We start from the raw sequence: 16,209 nt of genomic DNA, 5'->3' as shown, positions 1-16,209 counted from the left end.
AATAAAATCATAATTTATAATTGGAACATGTTCAGGAAAAAAAAAAAAAACAACAAACCCTGACACTACACGTGGCGAAAAATAAGAGTCCCGGAGGAAGGCTACTAAATTTGCCAGGTGGGAGGAGGGACAAAGCTTCAAAGAAAAACAGTCTCTGGAAGATGTGTGCTTCAGGGATGTTGTAACAACTGGAAATGAGGGGCAGCCGCAGCTGGGTATCTATTTGGGACAACGAGGTGCCTTGCTGAGCACCCCCCCCCAGAGACCCCTGAGAATAGGAGTCTGACAGAAGACAGAAATGTGTGTAGATATGTTTGGCAGGGTGAGGCAGTGGGTATTGGGGGCGGGGGGGTCCCTTTCCCTAACAGTGTGGCAATTACTTTTGATACAAGAGAATTTAAATGCTGAAAATTTTATGCTCTCAAATTTGAAAGTGGCGTATGTCATGCTTTGCTTCGATCACAGGAGGATGAGCATAACCAGTAATTCCAGTTTTTATGCTTCCTCGCTCCTTCAGTCCAGTAACAGGCAAACAGGGCTAAGACTCCCTAAGAAGGAAAGAAGCAGCCTATGTACCTGTGTGGGGCCACGCGTGCTGTCCAGCTACAGAGTGAAGGTTCATCTTGGAGACATTGCTCATACGGACCTGAAATCAATGAACTTTCTGGCAGCTGACAGACAACACCGATCAAACTGGAGTTTGCAAAAGAAATACAACCAGCCTTAACGACTACTCGCCCTGCAGCTGCAAAAACTGATTTATTGGCCACACCGGAACCAAACGGTGAAGCGGTGTGTGAGGTTATCAGCGTGGCTCACGAGAAAGAGCACTGGCCCAGAAGACAGGGGAGCTGTGCTTTATTTTAATGTGATCTGCTGCTATGTAGCTACGGGACTTCCAGTAAGTCCTTTCCCCTCACTTGCAGCTAGCTTTAGGTGACGGAAAATCCTTTGGAGCACAAGCGTTCTGAGATCTAGAGTTGTACATAGTTCAACCAACTACCTGGGGAAAAACATTCGCACAAGTGGCCTGGTATGGAGGCGGTTGTGGAACATAATCTACCTAGCTCACCCGCCGGTGTTTGTTGAGAAGGAAGTGCTGGGTCACTTTGGCTCAGGTATGGGTTTGCCGGTGGTGAGCCACGGAGGAGTGTAGAACAGAGAGCTGCATCAGCGCCAGGGGAAGACAAGTCACTTCGACTGGAGTTGTGTGGGACTTTCACAGATATCACAAAAGCCAGAGGGAAAGGAACGCTCTCCGAGCCTCACGGTCCAGAAGGCCGACACACTGCAGCCTACCTGACCGATAAGGGAGATAGCATGAGGTCAAAACCAAGGCTGACCACCCTGGAATCCACATCCTGAACATGGCTTCACAAGCCACCTAGACCTTTCGCATCTTCGGTAATGGATATCTTAGTAACGGGTGCACCACCGAATGCCTCTTACACGTGTAGGTTGTTCACACTGCAAAAGCTGCGAGGACAGTTCAAGGAGACAACCGGCTGTCACTTTGATACACAACTCATCTAAAACCTGGTGAATGCAGCTCTAAAAGAAGTTTGAGGGGCGCCCGGGTGGCTCAGTCGGTTAAGCATCCGACTTGGGCTCAGGTCATGATCCCACGGTTCATGGGTTCGAGCCCCGCGTCGGGCTCTGTGCTGACAGCGATACTGTCTCCCTCTCTGCTCGCGCTGTCACTCATTCTCTCTCTCGAAAATAAAAATAACCACTAAAAAAGAAAAAAAGAAGTCCGAGGCACGTCCACAGAGACGCAGGGACGAAATGAGGGTACGATACTCCACTAAGGTGCGATGGCATTGACACCTGTTTCCCTCACTTGGCTGTTAGCCGCACGACCCTATTTGTACTCCACTGTTGCCCTGGCATTCCTCGCACGTGAGTCTGCTCAACGAATGGTTTTGATTATGTTGTCTCTCGTCCCCCCCTCTTTTTTTTTTTTTTTTAAGATAGAGACAGAACCCAGATGCGTGAGTGGGTGAGGGGCAGAGGGACAGAGAGAGAATCTGAAGCAGGCTCTACACCCAGCGCAGAGCCCAACTAGGGGCTCGATCTCATGACCAACCGTGAGATCATGACCCGAGCAGAAATCAAGAGTCAGACGTTCAACCGACTGAGCCACGCAGGCATCCCTAGGTTTAGTCTCGTTAGGGTAAGTTTTATGGATACACATGGAGGAAAGGTTGGGGAAAAAAAAATGCAACTTTCTCCCCAGTATCTCTACCTAAAGCAATAAGTAAATTGATTGATTGGGTGTTGGTAAATCTCAGAGTCGACATGATGTGAATCAAGAAACCACCACTATCAACTGATGGTTACCCTTATCTAGAGGCAAATTACCTAAAAAAGAAAAACATGGCCCTTGAAGGATGAACCTGAAATTTTTAAACTATAAAGAGACGACCATCACCACGTGATGTTTCCACCCTTCAGGCTAGCATCATCAAATCGTTGACAAGCGGGTGATTGTTTTCTCCTGGAATGAATGACGCAAAGGCAAACGGAGATAGATGGTCTATGAACGCTGCCTGGAATTAATAGAGATCTGTAATAATCTATCTCTGTCACTGATCTCAGGGAGATTCTGGAAGTGAAATGTTTTGACTTCCAATACCGCTCCCCCAAGCTGTTCCCCGACAGATCTAGGAGCTCCAGCAAAAAACCCAAGCATCGTCTCTGGCCCATCACTTCCCCGGACAGCGCCACTGTCCCTACTACCCTGACATCCAATCTATCAGCAAGTTCTGCCCCTTCACTTCGCCTCCACTGCTGCCACTGTCCAGTCACCATCCTCTGTCTCAAGACTTCCACTGCAGCATTGGTCTCCCTGTGTCTACACTCATACCTTTACCGCCCACCCCACACACAGCTCCACACCGCAGTCAGGAAGTTGTCTTTAAACTTCAAGTCAGATCCTGTCATAATCCCGTCGCCTTGCTTAAAACCTTCCTGCAGCTGGCTCCCTGTGATACTAACACCCAAACTCCTATGGCTGACAATGCCCTAGCCACTTCCCTGATTGCGGCTCCCACTGAAACCCCTTATCCACCCCCGCCCTCATCCTTCTTTTCCTCCCCTTTTGACGTGCTGGTGTTTTCCTGATCCAGGAATATGCCAAACTTATTCCCACCCCAGGACCTTTGCACACGCGGTTTCCTTTTCCTGAAACTCTCTTCTCCCAGATATTTGCATGATTGCCCCCTTTTGGCTTTTGAGACCTCAGCAAAACCGTCACCTCCTCAGAGAGCCCTTCTCTAGCCATCCAACCTAAGGTAAGCTTGTCTAGGCACACCCCACCATACCACGCAGTTTTAGTTTCTGCATCCGACTGATCAGTATCTGAAATCAGCTTGTATCGGTGTGTTCTTACCGTTGGTCTCACACCCGCCGAAATAAAAGCTTCCTGCAAACGGGGACCTAGTCTTCCCATTTACGGTCCCATCCTCAGTTCTCACAGAAATACTTGCTACGGCACAGGCCCTCGATCATGCAGTGAATGAATGAATGAACTTGATGGAGATAATCATGCATGGAGAAAAATAGTCTATTAAAAATACCTTTTATGTTGGAAATGTCAATATTGAGCTGTCCAAGTTTCTCACATGTTTTCTCTATACACTCATAGACAGACTGCAGAATTTCCTTTGGGTCTTGTTCCACCCATCTTTGAACAAAAGAATGTATTTGGTTAGTCCACAACAAAGCAACACGAGTATAATTTATTTGTCTAGAAATGTGCACTTATGAGGGTGTGGCTGGTACATGAATCAAAAAAAATTAGATGAGCAAAGCAAAGCACAGCCAATATTCTAAAGAAATGATTTCAACAAAAGCCTAGTTCCCTTACATTTTTATTATTCTTCGTCTAGTAATTAACCATTTGGAAGAAGGCAAGTGATCACAGTCCACAAATGGCACATATTCTACCTCTGTTTACATATTTTTTTCAAATCCAGTAAGAAATTAGTTTCCTAATTTGTTATATCCTGTGGCTTTGATGAGTTTTGACAAACTATCTGCATGTTTCACTCGTCACTAGCTATCTCTAAGTAGACTGAGAAATACATACATATACATACATATATATATATATATATATTACTCTTGGGAGGGATGGATGGATTTATCTACTTACTTATTTATTTGTCTATGTACTTATTTATTTATGAAGCAAAAGGAATTCTGAAAAGCCAAATAAGTAAACTAACGTCTTTTGCCATTTTCTCCTAAAATATTTTGTTAAAATTTAGGGGAAAAAATTTCAATTTCTTCCAGTAATTATTTCATGTAGACAAGTGACTGATTCCAGTTTTCAGACCCAATCCCTGTGCCATTATGGTAAAGTACGAGGACCTCAGAAAGATGAAAGGGACATAATAAATGACAAGGAAGAGAAATGTGGAAAACACAAATGGCAGTTGAGGAAAACCACGAGTAGAAAGGGCCCAAGCTTACAAAATCCTAGCCCACAATCGGGAAGCCTTCTTTGCCTTCCTGCAGCCTGCCTGGCTTTCCTGAGCTTTGAGTTCTGTTTCTAAATTTTTTCTAAAACCTAAGCTCCTTCCACACATTTCTAACTTCTGTCCCTCCATGACCCAGGCGCTCTCTCTCCAAATTACACTGGGATTAGGCCTGTGGACAGTCATTCTAATGCTGGTCCTATATCAATATCTTTTATTGGTAAAGAAATTCTCTAAAATGGAGGAGAACATTTTTTCATGGAAAGAAACCACTAACATTTCGTAAGACATCAGTTTTTGTCTTTCTTAAATTGAAAGTAAACTTTAAAGTAAAATGAACAGATCGAAAGCGCACAATCTGTTGAGTTTTAACAAATATATGTACCCATCTAACCAACACCCCAGTCAAGATATAAAATATTTCTATCACTCCTGAGAGGTCTTTCATGCCTGTTTCAAGTCAATCACAAACTCCACAGGCAACCAGTTTTTGATTTCTATCATCTTAGATTACTTTAGCCTCTTCTTAAATTTCAGACACAGCCCTGTACATGTGCTCCTTGGTGTCCGGCTTCTTGCGCTTTCCATGAGATTAGTAAGACTCAACCATGTTGTTGCATGCATCAGTTCACTTTTTCAAAATTGCTGAATGGTATTTCACTGTCACTCATTCTACTGATGACAGACATTTGGGTTGTTTCCAGTTTAGGCTATTATGAATAAAGCTGCTATAAACACTCACGTATGTCTTTCTATGGCCATATGCTTTCAATTCTCTTGGACAGATTCCTAAGAGTGCAATGCTACAGATACAGGGCTGATTTTACAAGAAACTGCCATGCAGTTTTTCCCACTGGTTGTATCATAAACATCATCAATTTTTCAATAATATACTTAACATTCTATTTAATCACCACTACCACATGTGCAAGTTCTTCCCAAGAAGGATGACTCTCATGATAAGATATGTGGATGCTTTTTTAAGCAACAGTTATCTTTACTTAAGGAAAAAGCCCTTCCACTCAAATCAGCCAAGCAGTGGTTTGGCAGTGATGGAGACAGAGAACTAAAGGACTTCAAGGTCAGTGTGGACTTTCTTTTTTTTAATAAATTTTTTTTCAACGTTTTTTATTTATTTTTGGGACAGAGAGAGACAGAGCATGAACGGGGGAGGGGCAGAGAGAGAGGGAGACACAGAATCGGAAACAGGCTCCAGGCTCCGAGCCATCAGCCCAGAGCCTGACGTGGGGCTCGAACTCACAGACCGCGAGATCGTGACCTGGCTGAAGTCGGACGCTTAACCGACTGCGCCACCCAGGCGCCCCATGGACTTTCTGGTATTTAATACTCCTTTGCCTTACTACCTGATTATCCCTTCCTTTTCCGTCACGGGATTCCTAAGCCATCAATCTCCCACACGTTTTTGCCGAGCCACCAAGGTATTGTCTCCTTCCTTGACTGAAATCTATCCCTCCAGTCTTCTCAGGAGGGACTTGGTCAAGTTAACTTTACAAAGCCACAGGGCAGGTAAGATGAGATAGAGTAATAAACAGGAGGTATCTTTACATATTAAATCAGGAAACGTACCCTTCTCTTGGAAACTCTTGTTTTATTTCCACTTGATGATGACTAAGTAGTTCAGCTGTTTTTGAATTGAAGACCTGAAAAACATATCGCAATGTTAGGGTGAAAAGGCAGGTAGACAGCAAAGATGTTTAAAGCTATTCAGCCGCCAAAGTTCCTAGTCGCTGACAGGAAAAGTCTAATCGGATGAAAGGCCGCAGAAGATGTTCTACCTTCTCTACAGATAGAATCAAGATAAAGAGAAATCTAGTGAAGGTGAAGCTAAAGAGGCAACTCCTTCGTCTTTAAAAAAATTTCACACATCAACCAGTTAATAGTATGGATCTCAAAAGAGAATGGGATGGGAATGCAAGCTGGTGCAGCCACTCTGGAAAACAGTATGGAGGTTCCTCAGAAAACGAAAATTAGAACTACCCTATGACCCGGCAATCGCACTACTAGGTATTTATCCAAGGGATACAGGGGTGCTGTTTCAAAGGGACACATGCACCCCAGTGTTTATAGCAGCACTATCGACAGCAGCCAAAGTATGGAAAGAGCCCAAACGTCCATCGATGGATGAATGGATAAAGAAGATGTGGTACATATGTGTATATGTGGGGGGATGGGCGAAATGGGTCAGGGGCACGAAGGAATCTACTCCTGAAATCATTGTTGCACTGTATGCTACCTAACTTGGACACAAATTTTAAAAAATAAACAATAAAATTAAAAAGAAAGAGAGAGAATGGGAAAACCAAAAATAAAAGAGAGCTGGCAAAATGCTGATCGTGATGGTACAAGCTTCCATGCTTCTTCCATCTTGGATGTGGAGACGCAAAGAGTCATAGAGAGCCAGGTAGGGAAGGGCACTGGGTCAGTTCCTTTGGAGGGAGGTGCCCCCCCATGAATCTAGCTCTTATAAAGGTCAACAGAGCTGTGTATCGATCAACAGGGGAGAAGTGCATCCCCACACCCATCCGGCTGAGGGCTCTCTGTGACATACCTGCCGTGAAACTGATGACGCTTGGTACAAACCGTGAAGACCAATGGACCAAAGCTACCAAAGAAGTGCCATACGATCCTCCACAATTTTAATACTACTATAACAATACTTAAAAAAACCCTGGTAATCCTTTCTCCTCTATATTTTCACCTGCGTGCACCTCCACTTGAGTACCAAAGTACTTAGTCTTTCAGAGTAAGGATTCCTATTTTAATTAAACTCAACTTCCGGAATCACTGTAATTACAGCAGTAGAGTTACATCCAATTACGTAAGCGTTTCCATGCCTGGGTTTCCCGTGGGAGAAAATTACCTGCTCACAGCAGTCTAAGAAAGGGAAAGGAAGAGAAAACACACCAGGAGTCGCTGCTGCCCTCTCTCCCCAGCACACTACCTCCCCTTTTGGGAGGAAATGATAAATATAGTGAAAGCAAAAAGGTATATATTCTCAAGTCCTGTGAAGTGAGAAAATATCTTTTAAGTCAAAGGTTAACTCGGCGCGTCCTAAATAAAAGGCATGTCACAGAATCCTAAATGATATCCCCTCTGATTTACAACTTAGCCTTAGGGTATACTTTGAGGATGTTCCATGCATTTGTCGGGTGTTATTTGTTGGAATATCTCTAGGGCCTAGAATAGTGCCTACCATAGGGCTGATGCACAATAAATATTTGTTGAATGTCTTAAACGTTTTGGTCCGTCAGGTCCTTATTAGGAGCAAATTATTAAAACCAAACGACAAATGGTTGAAACTCTAATAGGAAACCACAGTTTTACTATTTTTATGCATCTTACTACTGCTCCCAGGGTCTACTTCCAAATCCCCAAGGGATTTGGGGTTAAGAGACACGGAGCCTATGGGGCTCTGAATGGAGTGAGATCCTTGTTCCAACACCTACTGGTTTTAACTAGGCTGACTTCGGGGCCCCCACACTAATAACGGATTTGTAGACCTTTGGAAAAGGCACAGAAAAGGGGAGAATTTTGGTAAATTCCATCTGACTTACTAGACCGTGATGCCGGTGATCACACAGCATTTGGACCTAGCAGGATGGAGCCTGGCTTTCCCTACATCTTCAGAGCCCTGAACCTGTGCAGAATATGGATACTACCTTTAGATGTTTACAATCTGACCCTGGGCAACACTTCCACGGCTGTGGGACACTTTCTAGGTTTAATATTTGTAGACTCTTCAACTTTCTTAGGGTTGCACTGTCCAACCGAAATATGATACAAACCACTTGTGGACATTTAAATTAAAAAAAAAGTTTTTTTAATGTTTATTTATTTTTGAGGGAGAGAGAATGTCAAGAGCATGAGCAGGGGAGAGGCAGAGAGAGAGAGGGAGACCCGGAGTCCGAAGCAGGCTCCAGGCACTGAACTGTCAGCATGGAGCCCGACGCGGGGCTCGAACCCACGGGCTGTGAGATCATGGCCTGAGCCGAAGTCGGACGCTTAACCGACTGAGCCACCCAGGCGCCCCATGAAATTTAATTTCTTTGAAAAAAAAAAACAGTAAAAAGAGGCAAGTGAGATTAGTTGGAATAACATTGTATTTAAGCCACTGTGTCTAAAAAATTAGCATTCTGACATGTGATCAATACAGAAACTATTAAGGAGACCTGTTATTTTTAGAAGTCTCTGAAATCTGGTATATATCTTATGCTTATGGTCCATCTCAATTTGGACTGAAAGTGGTCAATTGCCACGTGTTGTTAGTGGCTATCGGACAGGGGAGTGAAGTTCTGGACTACTGTTTTTCTCATACGTGTAGGTTTATGTGAAGAGTTTTTAAAAAAAATTTTTCAACGTTTATTCATTTTTGAGAGAGAGAGAGAGAGAGAGAGAGAGAGAGCGCGCATGAGAGAGGGAGGGGCAGAGAGGGGGGAGACACAGAATCTGAAGCAGGCTCCAGGCTCTTAGCTGTCAGCACAGAGCCCGATGCGGGGCTCGAACTCACAGACCGTGAGATCCTGACCTGAGCTGAAATCTGACACTTAACCGACTGAGCCACCCAGGTGCCCCCCAGTTTTAATTAAGACTGTCCGTTTGTCAGTCATTTGACTGTCCATTTGTCAGATGGACAAATGTACAAAGAAGGCTAATGATGTTTCCACAATACTTTCTGCCCGGAGGGTTACTAACACTGTAAGAGATCACAAGGCCCAGTAGCCAGAATGCTCGTCTGATCTTTTCCAGTAGATTTCAAAAGCCACGGTCAACTGAACATGGCAGTGGCTATATAGTTTGTTTTACAAAAGGTCAAGCATGGTCATTTGTTTAAAACTCATTAGATGGCAAAGAAGAAAGACCCCAGCATTACAGATGCTCCTCACCTCTTTTTCTCCCCTTTCAAATTTGAAATTCACCAAATTTAAAAGTCAGTTAAAACTTCAGATGCACAGGGGTGCCTGGGTGGCTCAGTCAGTTAAGCGTCTTCAGCTCAAGTCATGATCTCACGGTTCATAGGTTCGAGCCCCACGTTGGGCTCTTCGCTGACAGCTCGGAGCCTGCTTGGGATTCTCTGTCTCCTCCTCCTCCTCCTCCTCCTCCTCCTCCTCCTCCTCCTCCTTCTTCTTCTCTCTCTCTCTCTCTCTCTGCCCTTTCCCTGCTCATGTTCTCTCTCTCAAAAATAAACATTAAAAAAAAAAACTCCAGGTGCACAACAGCACAGAATCGAAGGCTCTCCTTAAGAAAATTAATTAAAAGTAGTATTTGAAGGCACAAAGAGTCCCTGGTTCCTGGAAGAGATCCTCGAGATCCCATGGGCTAGCCTTTCCAAAATGTGCTCCTTGCATCTCCGGGGCCCTTTAGAAGCTGGGAAGGAGGCACAGGGAGCTCCAGCTGAGCCCCTGGGCCACGCTGACCTTAGATTGCACATTTTATCACCTCCAGCTTCCAGATTTGGACCTATCCAGAAAAGAGCTTACCAATGGAGCTCCAAGGCAAAAAACGCAGGACAACACAACACAAACTGAAATATATAATATAATGCTCTAGTATTCACAAAGGGAGCTCCAAGAAGTTGGATAATGCTGACAAACAGGGCTGAACTCTAGGTTTTCTAAATGCCGATTCAGTGCTTTTCCAATACAAAATCATGCTACTACCACTTACGATTTTTTTTTCCATCCTTCATTAAGTGGCAGGAAATACAAAGCTTTAGGACATAAAAGGAGAAAGGCCATCAAACTCAGACTAGTGGGGGTCTGAGAGGGGCTATCAGAAGAGGGAACTTCTCGACTGGGACTTCAGGTTGCCTAGAAGGGAGTGTGTGAGCGGCAGGGAGGCCAGGCTGAAGGAGAGCAGCCGCCAGGTGTCTGTGGGGACCCGGGGAATCCAAGGGGATCCAGGGGAGACAACTGAGGGCTCCAGTCAGAGGGCCAGCAGCAGTGGGGACTGAAAGAAATGAAATGCGCTGCTGAGAGAGATCTAATAAGGATATAAGCAATTAGATGCGACAAGGGCTTGGATGGAGGGGAGTAAAGAAAAAGGAGGAACGCTCACAGATGACAGGTGACAGGCCAGCCAAGACCGTGTTTACCAGACAAAGGATGGGGTGGGAACAGCAGTGGTGGCACAGAAGGGGGTTAACGAGATGGCAGAGTTCATCTTCAATCATGTGTTGTTGGGGTGTTACTGAGGCACATGCGTAAAGATGCCCAGCGGGCCGTTGCTGATACTTGAGGTCGGAAGCTTAAAGAAAGAGATCTGTTCAGGTTAGAAACTTGGGACTAGTAGATAGAGAAGTTCTGGGGATCTAATGCACAGCAGTGATTCTAGCCAAGAATACTGTACTATAAACAGCCAAGAGGCTAGATCTTAATTGTTCCCACCACATAAAAGAGATGATAATTATGTGACGTAAAAGAGGTATTAATGCTACCAAGGGTAAGCAACACCCTGTACATCTTAACCTTACACTCTGTTACATGTCAGTTATATTTTAGTGAAAAAAAAAAAAAAGAGGGGTGCCTGGGGGGGCTCAGTCAGTTGACCGTCCAACTTCAGCTCAGGTCATGATCTCACCGTTCGTGGGCTCGAGCCCCGCGTCGGGCTCCGTGCTGACAGCTCGGAGCCTGGAGCCTGCTTCAGATTCTGTGTCTGTCCCTCCCCTGCTCGTGTCTCTCTGTCTAACAAATAAATAAGTAAACTTAAAAAAAAAAAAAAAACTCTTTAAAAAAAAAAAAAAAAGAGGAAGAGATCTGTTCTCAGAATCCTGTGTTGGCCAGAAAGGCAGATAAGGAGGTCACACTTCGTGTATCATGGAGTCAAACAGCACAGGCCTGGGGAGCACAGAGCTGGGGGTGGGGGGGGGTCAAGCTCCAGTCCTGCCCAAGTCAGCTGCGGGACTTGAACTTTTCTGAACCTCAACTTTTCCATCTGTAAAAGGATTAAATAAAAGAATTTATAGGAAGTATTTCACACAGGGCAGGCACACCGTAGGCGTCCCAGACATGTGACCACTGCTGTCCCTGCCACGACTTCTATTTTTATTACCGTTACTACCACCGGCAGCCACCGGCACAACTGGCCAGTGATAGTTAGGATTCAGAGCTCCCAGCGCTATATTCATCTGTAAGGCCAAATCATGCATCTGTTCCAGATTCTGTTTTGCGGGGAGACCAGTTACAAACTGAAAAAGGGAGGGAACGTAGGAGATTAGTGGGGTGCCCGGGTGGCTCCGTCGGTTGAGCGTCCGACTCTTGATTTCAGCTCAGGTCATGATCCCAGGGTTGTGGGATCGAGCCCCGCAGCGGGGCTCTGTGCTGACTGTGGAGCCTGCTTAAGATTCTTTCTCTCTTTCCCTCTTTCCCTCTGCCCCTCTTCCCTGCTGGCTTTCTCTCTCAAAAAAAAAAAAAAAAAAAAACCTAAAAAAGACAGGGGTGCCTGGGTGGCTCAGTCGGTTAAGCGTCCAATTTCAGCTCAGGTCGTGACCTCGAGAAGCCTAATTCATAACTCAATTCCCGCTCTGGAGGAGAGGGATAGTTTAAACACTGAAGAAACATGGGAAAGGACTTTTTTGTTTTTTAATATGTAAGGCCTTTCTAAAACAGTGCATGCCTTCCCTGTCTTAGAAGAAGGAGAACAGGAGACGGACCACACGCCGTCTTCACTAAGAAACTGTCCCTTAGCATCCTAAGCTGAATTCACTTACCTCTGCTCACTCATCCTGTAATTCGGCCAGCCCACGAGAAACATGCGCATTCACTTCCCTCCCACGTGACTTCCCCCGCCAGCCTGCGCTTTTACACCGCACTCAGCTTGAATAAAACAGTTTTCAGGAATGAGAACTCCCTCTCTAGAACTCTGTGATACTATATAGATTTGAGTGACCTAAAACAAAAGCTCCGGCTACAAATATATGGCAAACCTGACCACAAAAGGCATAGTGGCATGTTCCAACAAGCCAGAGAAGGAAAACATGGCAAAGGGCATTATATTTTCCTTAAAAAATGAGGCCACATGAAATAGCACATACATATATCTGATACGGCGATAGGTGCCCCCTGAGGACTTTTTCCAAGACTCCGCGAATTAACCTCCCTAGTCTTCCGATCACAAAGTTCTAGTCAATGCCTCTGAAGGGCTCGGGTACGTAGTCATGTAATGAGCGCCTAACACATGCCAGATGCTGTGTTAGGCTTGGGGGAGGGAGAGCTCTTCACACATGATGTTTGTGAGAGACAAGACAGGGCGGCAGCTTCGTGAGGGGACCGTCTTCTTGCCATCTGTGTAAGGTGATGGGCAAGAAAATGAGCCAGCTTGGTGGAAAAGAAGAAAGCACAAAAATAACACAACCGTAGTTATCACAATGGTGGCCTCATTCTGCCTAAGAGCTGCATCAGTTTTTACCACATTTACGGTGCATTAGTCCCTGGCCCCTGATGGGCGCTTAATAAATAGGCGTCGAATAAATACATGAAAGGAAGAAAGCGGAAATCCGTCCCTAAGCCTTATGAGATCTCTAAGGATGAGGCCGCTGGGGCCAAGGCAGTGCTTCCTGCCAAAACAAGCACCGAACTACAATTCTAGTCATTCTTTGGAGATGCTGGCTATTGGAACACGGCGGTTGCGAAACCGTCATCCACGGTGACTACACCTGGGTCCAGCCCAGGACCCGCTGGATCTGAGTCACAGGGCGATCAAAACCGGGACTCACTCAAAGGCAACGTTTTCTGTTTGTTTTTTTACATATTGCGAAACCAGTGTGTGCATATGTTTTCCTTGGTGAAGATTCATCTGTGATTATAATCAGAACTGACACCTGAGAAGTGGGTAAGCGGCCTTTCCCCAGCCTCTCCTCTTCCCTTCACAGGGCTTCAGGCAGCCGGGGAGCCTAGGGCACGATTTAGGGCAGGCTTCTGGGCGCACGCGACAGACCCGGCCTTGAATCCTAGTTCCACCAGTTACTGTGACTTTGGGCACGGTCCTCAGCATGGTCCGATGACCTGTGGAAAGGAGCTTACCAATTCCACCTACATTGAGGTTGCTGTGTGGGTTAAATGAGATAAAGCTGGAAAAATCCTCCCCTGCAGCATCGGACACATTTCAAGTCATAACACGTTCCAAGTCTTTGCTTTTCGTAACTTTCAACTTAATGGGGAAAAACAAAGTTACCAAATAAAGAGGGAAGTTGACTGTTTAAGCTGAAACTTTGGTCTTATAAAGAAATGGCCCCTCCTTAAAACCTGTTACACTGATTCTCTTTCCAAGAAGTTCCTGTTCTGTAATCTGAGTAATCATGTGCCAACCCCAGTTCACTTTCCTATCAGACAAGTATGAACGTTTCCCTTTAGTACAAAGCATATGCATAGGGTCCCAGGGTGAACTCTTTGGCAACTAGACGAAGAAATGAACATGTTCTCAAACTGTCTACTAAAATATAAGAAACTGGGGCGCCTGGGTGGCCCAGTCAGTTAAGCATCTGACTTCAGCTCAGGTCATGATCTCAGGGTCCATGAGTTCGAGCCCCGCGTCGGGCTCTGTGCTGACAGCTCAGAGCCTGGAGCCTGTTTCAGATTCTGTGTCTCCCTCTCTCTCTGCCCCTCCCCTGCTCATGCTCTGTCTCTGTCTCAAAAATAAATAAATGTTAAAATAAATAAATAAATAAATAAATAAATAAAATAAAATATAAGAAATTAAGTAATGAAACACACCCAAGTCAGGAAGTTTTAAGATATTTTTGGGACAAGGCAAAAGAGCTAACCATAATCAAAATTCAGTTGACCTACTAAAGGGAAATAAAAATCTATGGAATCAATATGTATAAAGTGCTCCCTGTAGACAAAACACGTGTTCAACAAACAAACACATGTTCGTTTGTTGCATGGACCAAGATTTTTTTTAAAGTTTATTTTTATTTATTTTGAGAGAGAGAGAGAGAGAGAGAGAGAGAGAGATAAAGAGCAAGCAGGGGAGGGGCAGAGAGAGAGGGAGTCAGAATCCCAAGCAGGCTCCATGCTGATCTCACTGTGAGACCTGAGCCAAAGTCAAGAGTCGGACACTTAACCGACTGAGCCACCCGGGTACCCCCGGACCAAGATGTTTTAAGGAACACAGAGACCAACAGGACCTAAAAGGAGGTCCCGGCTCTGAAGTACAGCAGGTATACAATTATAATACAAATCAGGTGATCAGAGCTATTAATAGATGTATAAGAAAAGCACTATAGGAAGAGGTAGAAAGTCTAAGGGTTTGAGGAAGACCTGCTAAGAGATGGCATCTGAGGCACTATTTGGAGGCAGAGTTGAATTTCAAGAAGCAGCTCTAGGGACGGGGGAGGAGACGATTCCCTCAGAGGAAAGAACACGCGGCTCGAAATGTTGTGTCCATTAGGGGAGAAAGTTAACAATGGTTAGTACAGAAAAAGGAAGAAGAAAGCTTGGAGAGGTTATTGGTCTCGTGAAAGCTGAATGCGACATGCAAATCTAATGAACACTGATCAGGAAATTACTCAAATACCTTTAACTTGATAAGGTTCCTTATGACAGCTCTTATTGTATTCTTCCCTGAGAAGGTAAGCAATTATTTGTGAGTCATAATTACAACGTGGAACAAAATGACTAGAACCCTTGGGAATTACCTCGTGATCTGTGATCGAAGCACTTATTCAGCAAATCTATTATCTGCATTTTGCAGGGAGTGGTTTAGCAACCTCTTTCCTTGTAACTGAAGGAGAAGTTGACTGTTAAACCATTCCTAAGTTTTGTTCGACTTCACGCATGATCTGGAAGTCTTTTGTCGACCCGCAAAGCATCTTTCATAGTTGTTTCTCAAGAAGCGGCAAACTTGGCCGATCAACTTTTACACATCACTCTATAAGCAGGATGGGAATCTTCTGAATTTGCACCTCAGCTTACTCAATGAGACCATACTACACCAGAGCTCAGAAAACACAACCCAGGGTCAGCAGGCTTGTGACGTTCATGTCACACCCTGAATGATTCATGTCACGCACACAAATGATTGCGATAATATGAAGTCGATTAATTCTTCCCCCACCAATGCAGAAAGATGCCCTTTGGGCAACAGACTCTGAGGGACCAGGAACAGCCCTCAGTAGGTAAAGAAGCCTGCCGGGCTACAGGGACGGCAACGGTGAAGAGTCAAAAGAAAGAGAAGCACTGGGGCGCCTGGGTGGCGCAGTCGGTTAAGTGTCCGACTTCAGCCAGGTCACGATCTCGCGGTCCGTGAGTTCGAGCCCCGCGTCAGGCTCTGGGCTGATGGCTCGGAGCCTGGAGCTTGTTTCCGATTCTGTGTCTCCCTCTCTCTCTGCCCCTCCCCCGTTCATGCTCTGTCTCTCTCTGTCCCAAAAATAAATAAAAAAAAAACGTTGAAAAAAAAAAAAAAAAAAAAAAAGAGAAGCACAGTAAGGCTGGTTCCTAAAAGGGAAGGCATACCGAACTGAATAATGCAAGGACATGAGTAATAATAGTGAAATGAAACATCAGATACTTTACCCATGTTCACAGCGGGGAGAAGCCGTATCAACTTGAGAACAGTCGCCCCGTTCAGTGTGGCCCCCACAATGCTTAAAGAAGTAGTTGGCCAACGTTCAAGAATAATGAGATTTCACTGCAAACTCAAGACGATCAACATTTCTTAAAGAATTTGAAGATCTGGCAACACTGGGCTTGTGGTACCGCTTGGCTCTAGG

The 16,209-nt window shown here is 45.0% G+C and overlaps 1 protein-coding gene across 5 annotated transcripts in view; it reads right to left on the bottom strand.

Annotated features, from left to right (window-relative positions):
* GK (glycerol kinase) overlaps nucleotides 1-16,209 on the bottom strand; it is a 79,057-nt gene that overhangs the window by 61,102 nt on the left and 1,746 nt on the right. For all 5 annotated transcript variants that reach the window (XM_058713905.1, XM_058713908.1, XM_058713906.1 and 2 more), the window contains exons 2-3: nucleotides 6,069-6,142; nucleotides 3,579-3,685 (exon numbers count right to left, since the gene is read on the bottom strand). In XM_058713905.1, the coding sequence (XP_058569888.1) occupies nucleotides 3,579-3,685; nucleotides 6,069-6,142 (181 nt within the window). The remainder of the gene's footprint in view (nucleotides 1-3,578; nucleotides 3,686-6,068; nucleotides 6,143-16,209) is intronic.

Source organism: Neofelis nebulosa, chromosome X (genome assembly GCF_028018385.1).
Source record: "Neofelis nebulosa isolate mNeoNeb1 chromosome X, mNeoNeb1.pri, whole genome shotgun sequence".
Lineage (NCBI taxonomy): Eukaryota > Metazoa > Chordata > Mammalia > Carnivora > Felidae > Neofelis > Neofelis nebulosa.
This window is presented reverse-complemented; position numbering and strand designations above follow the sequence as displayed.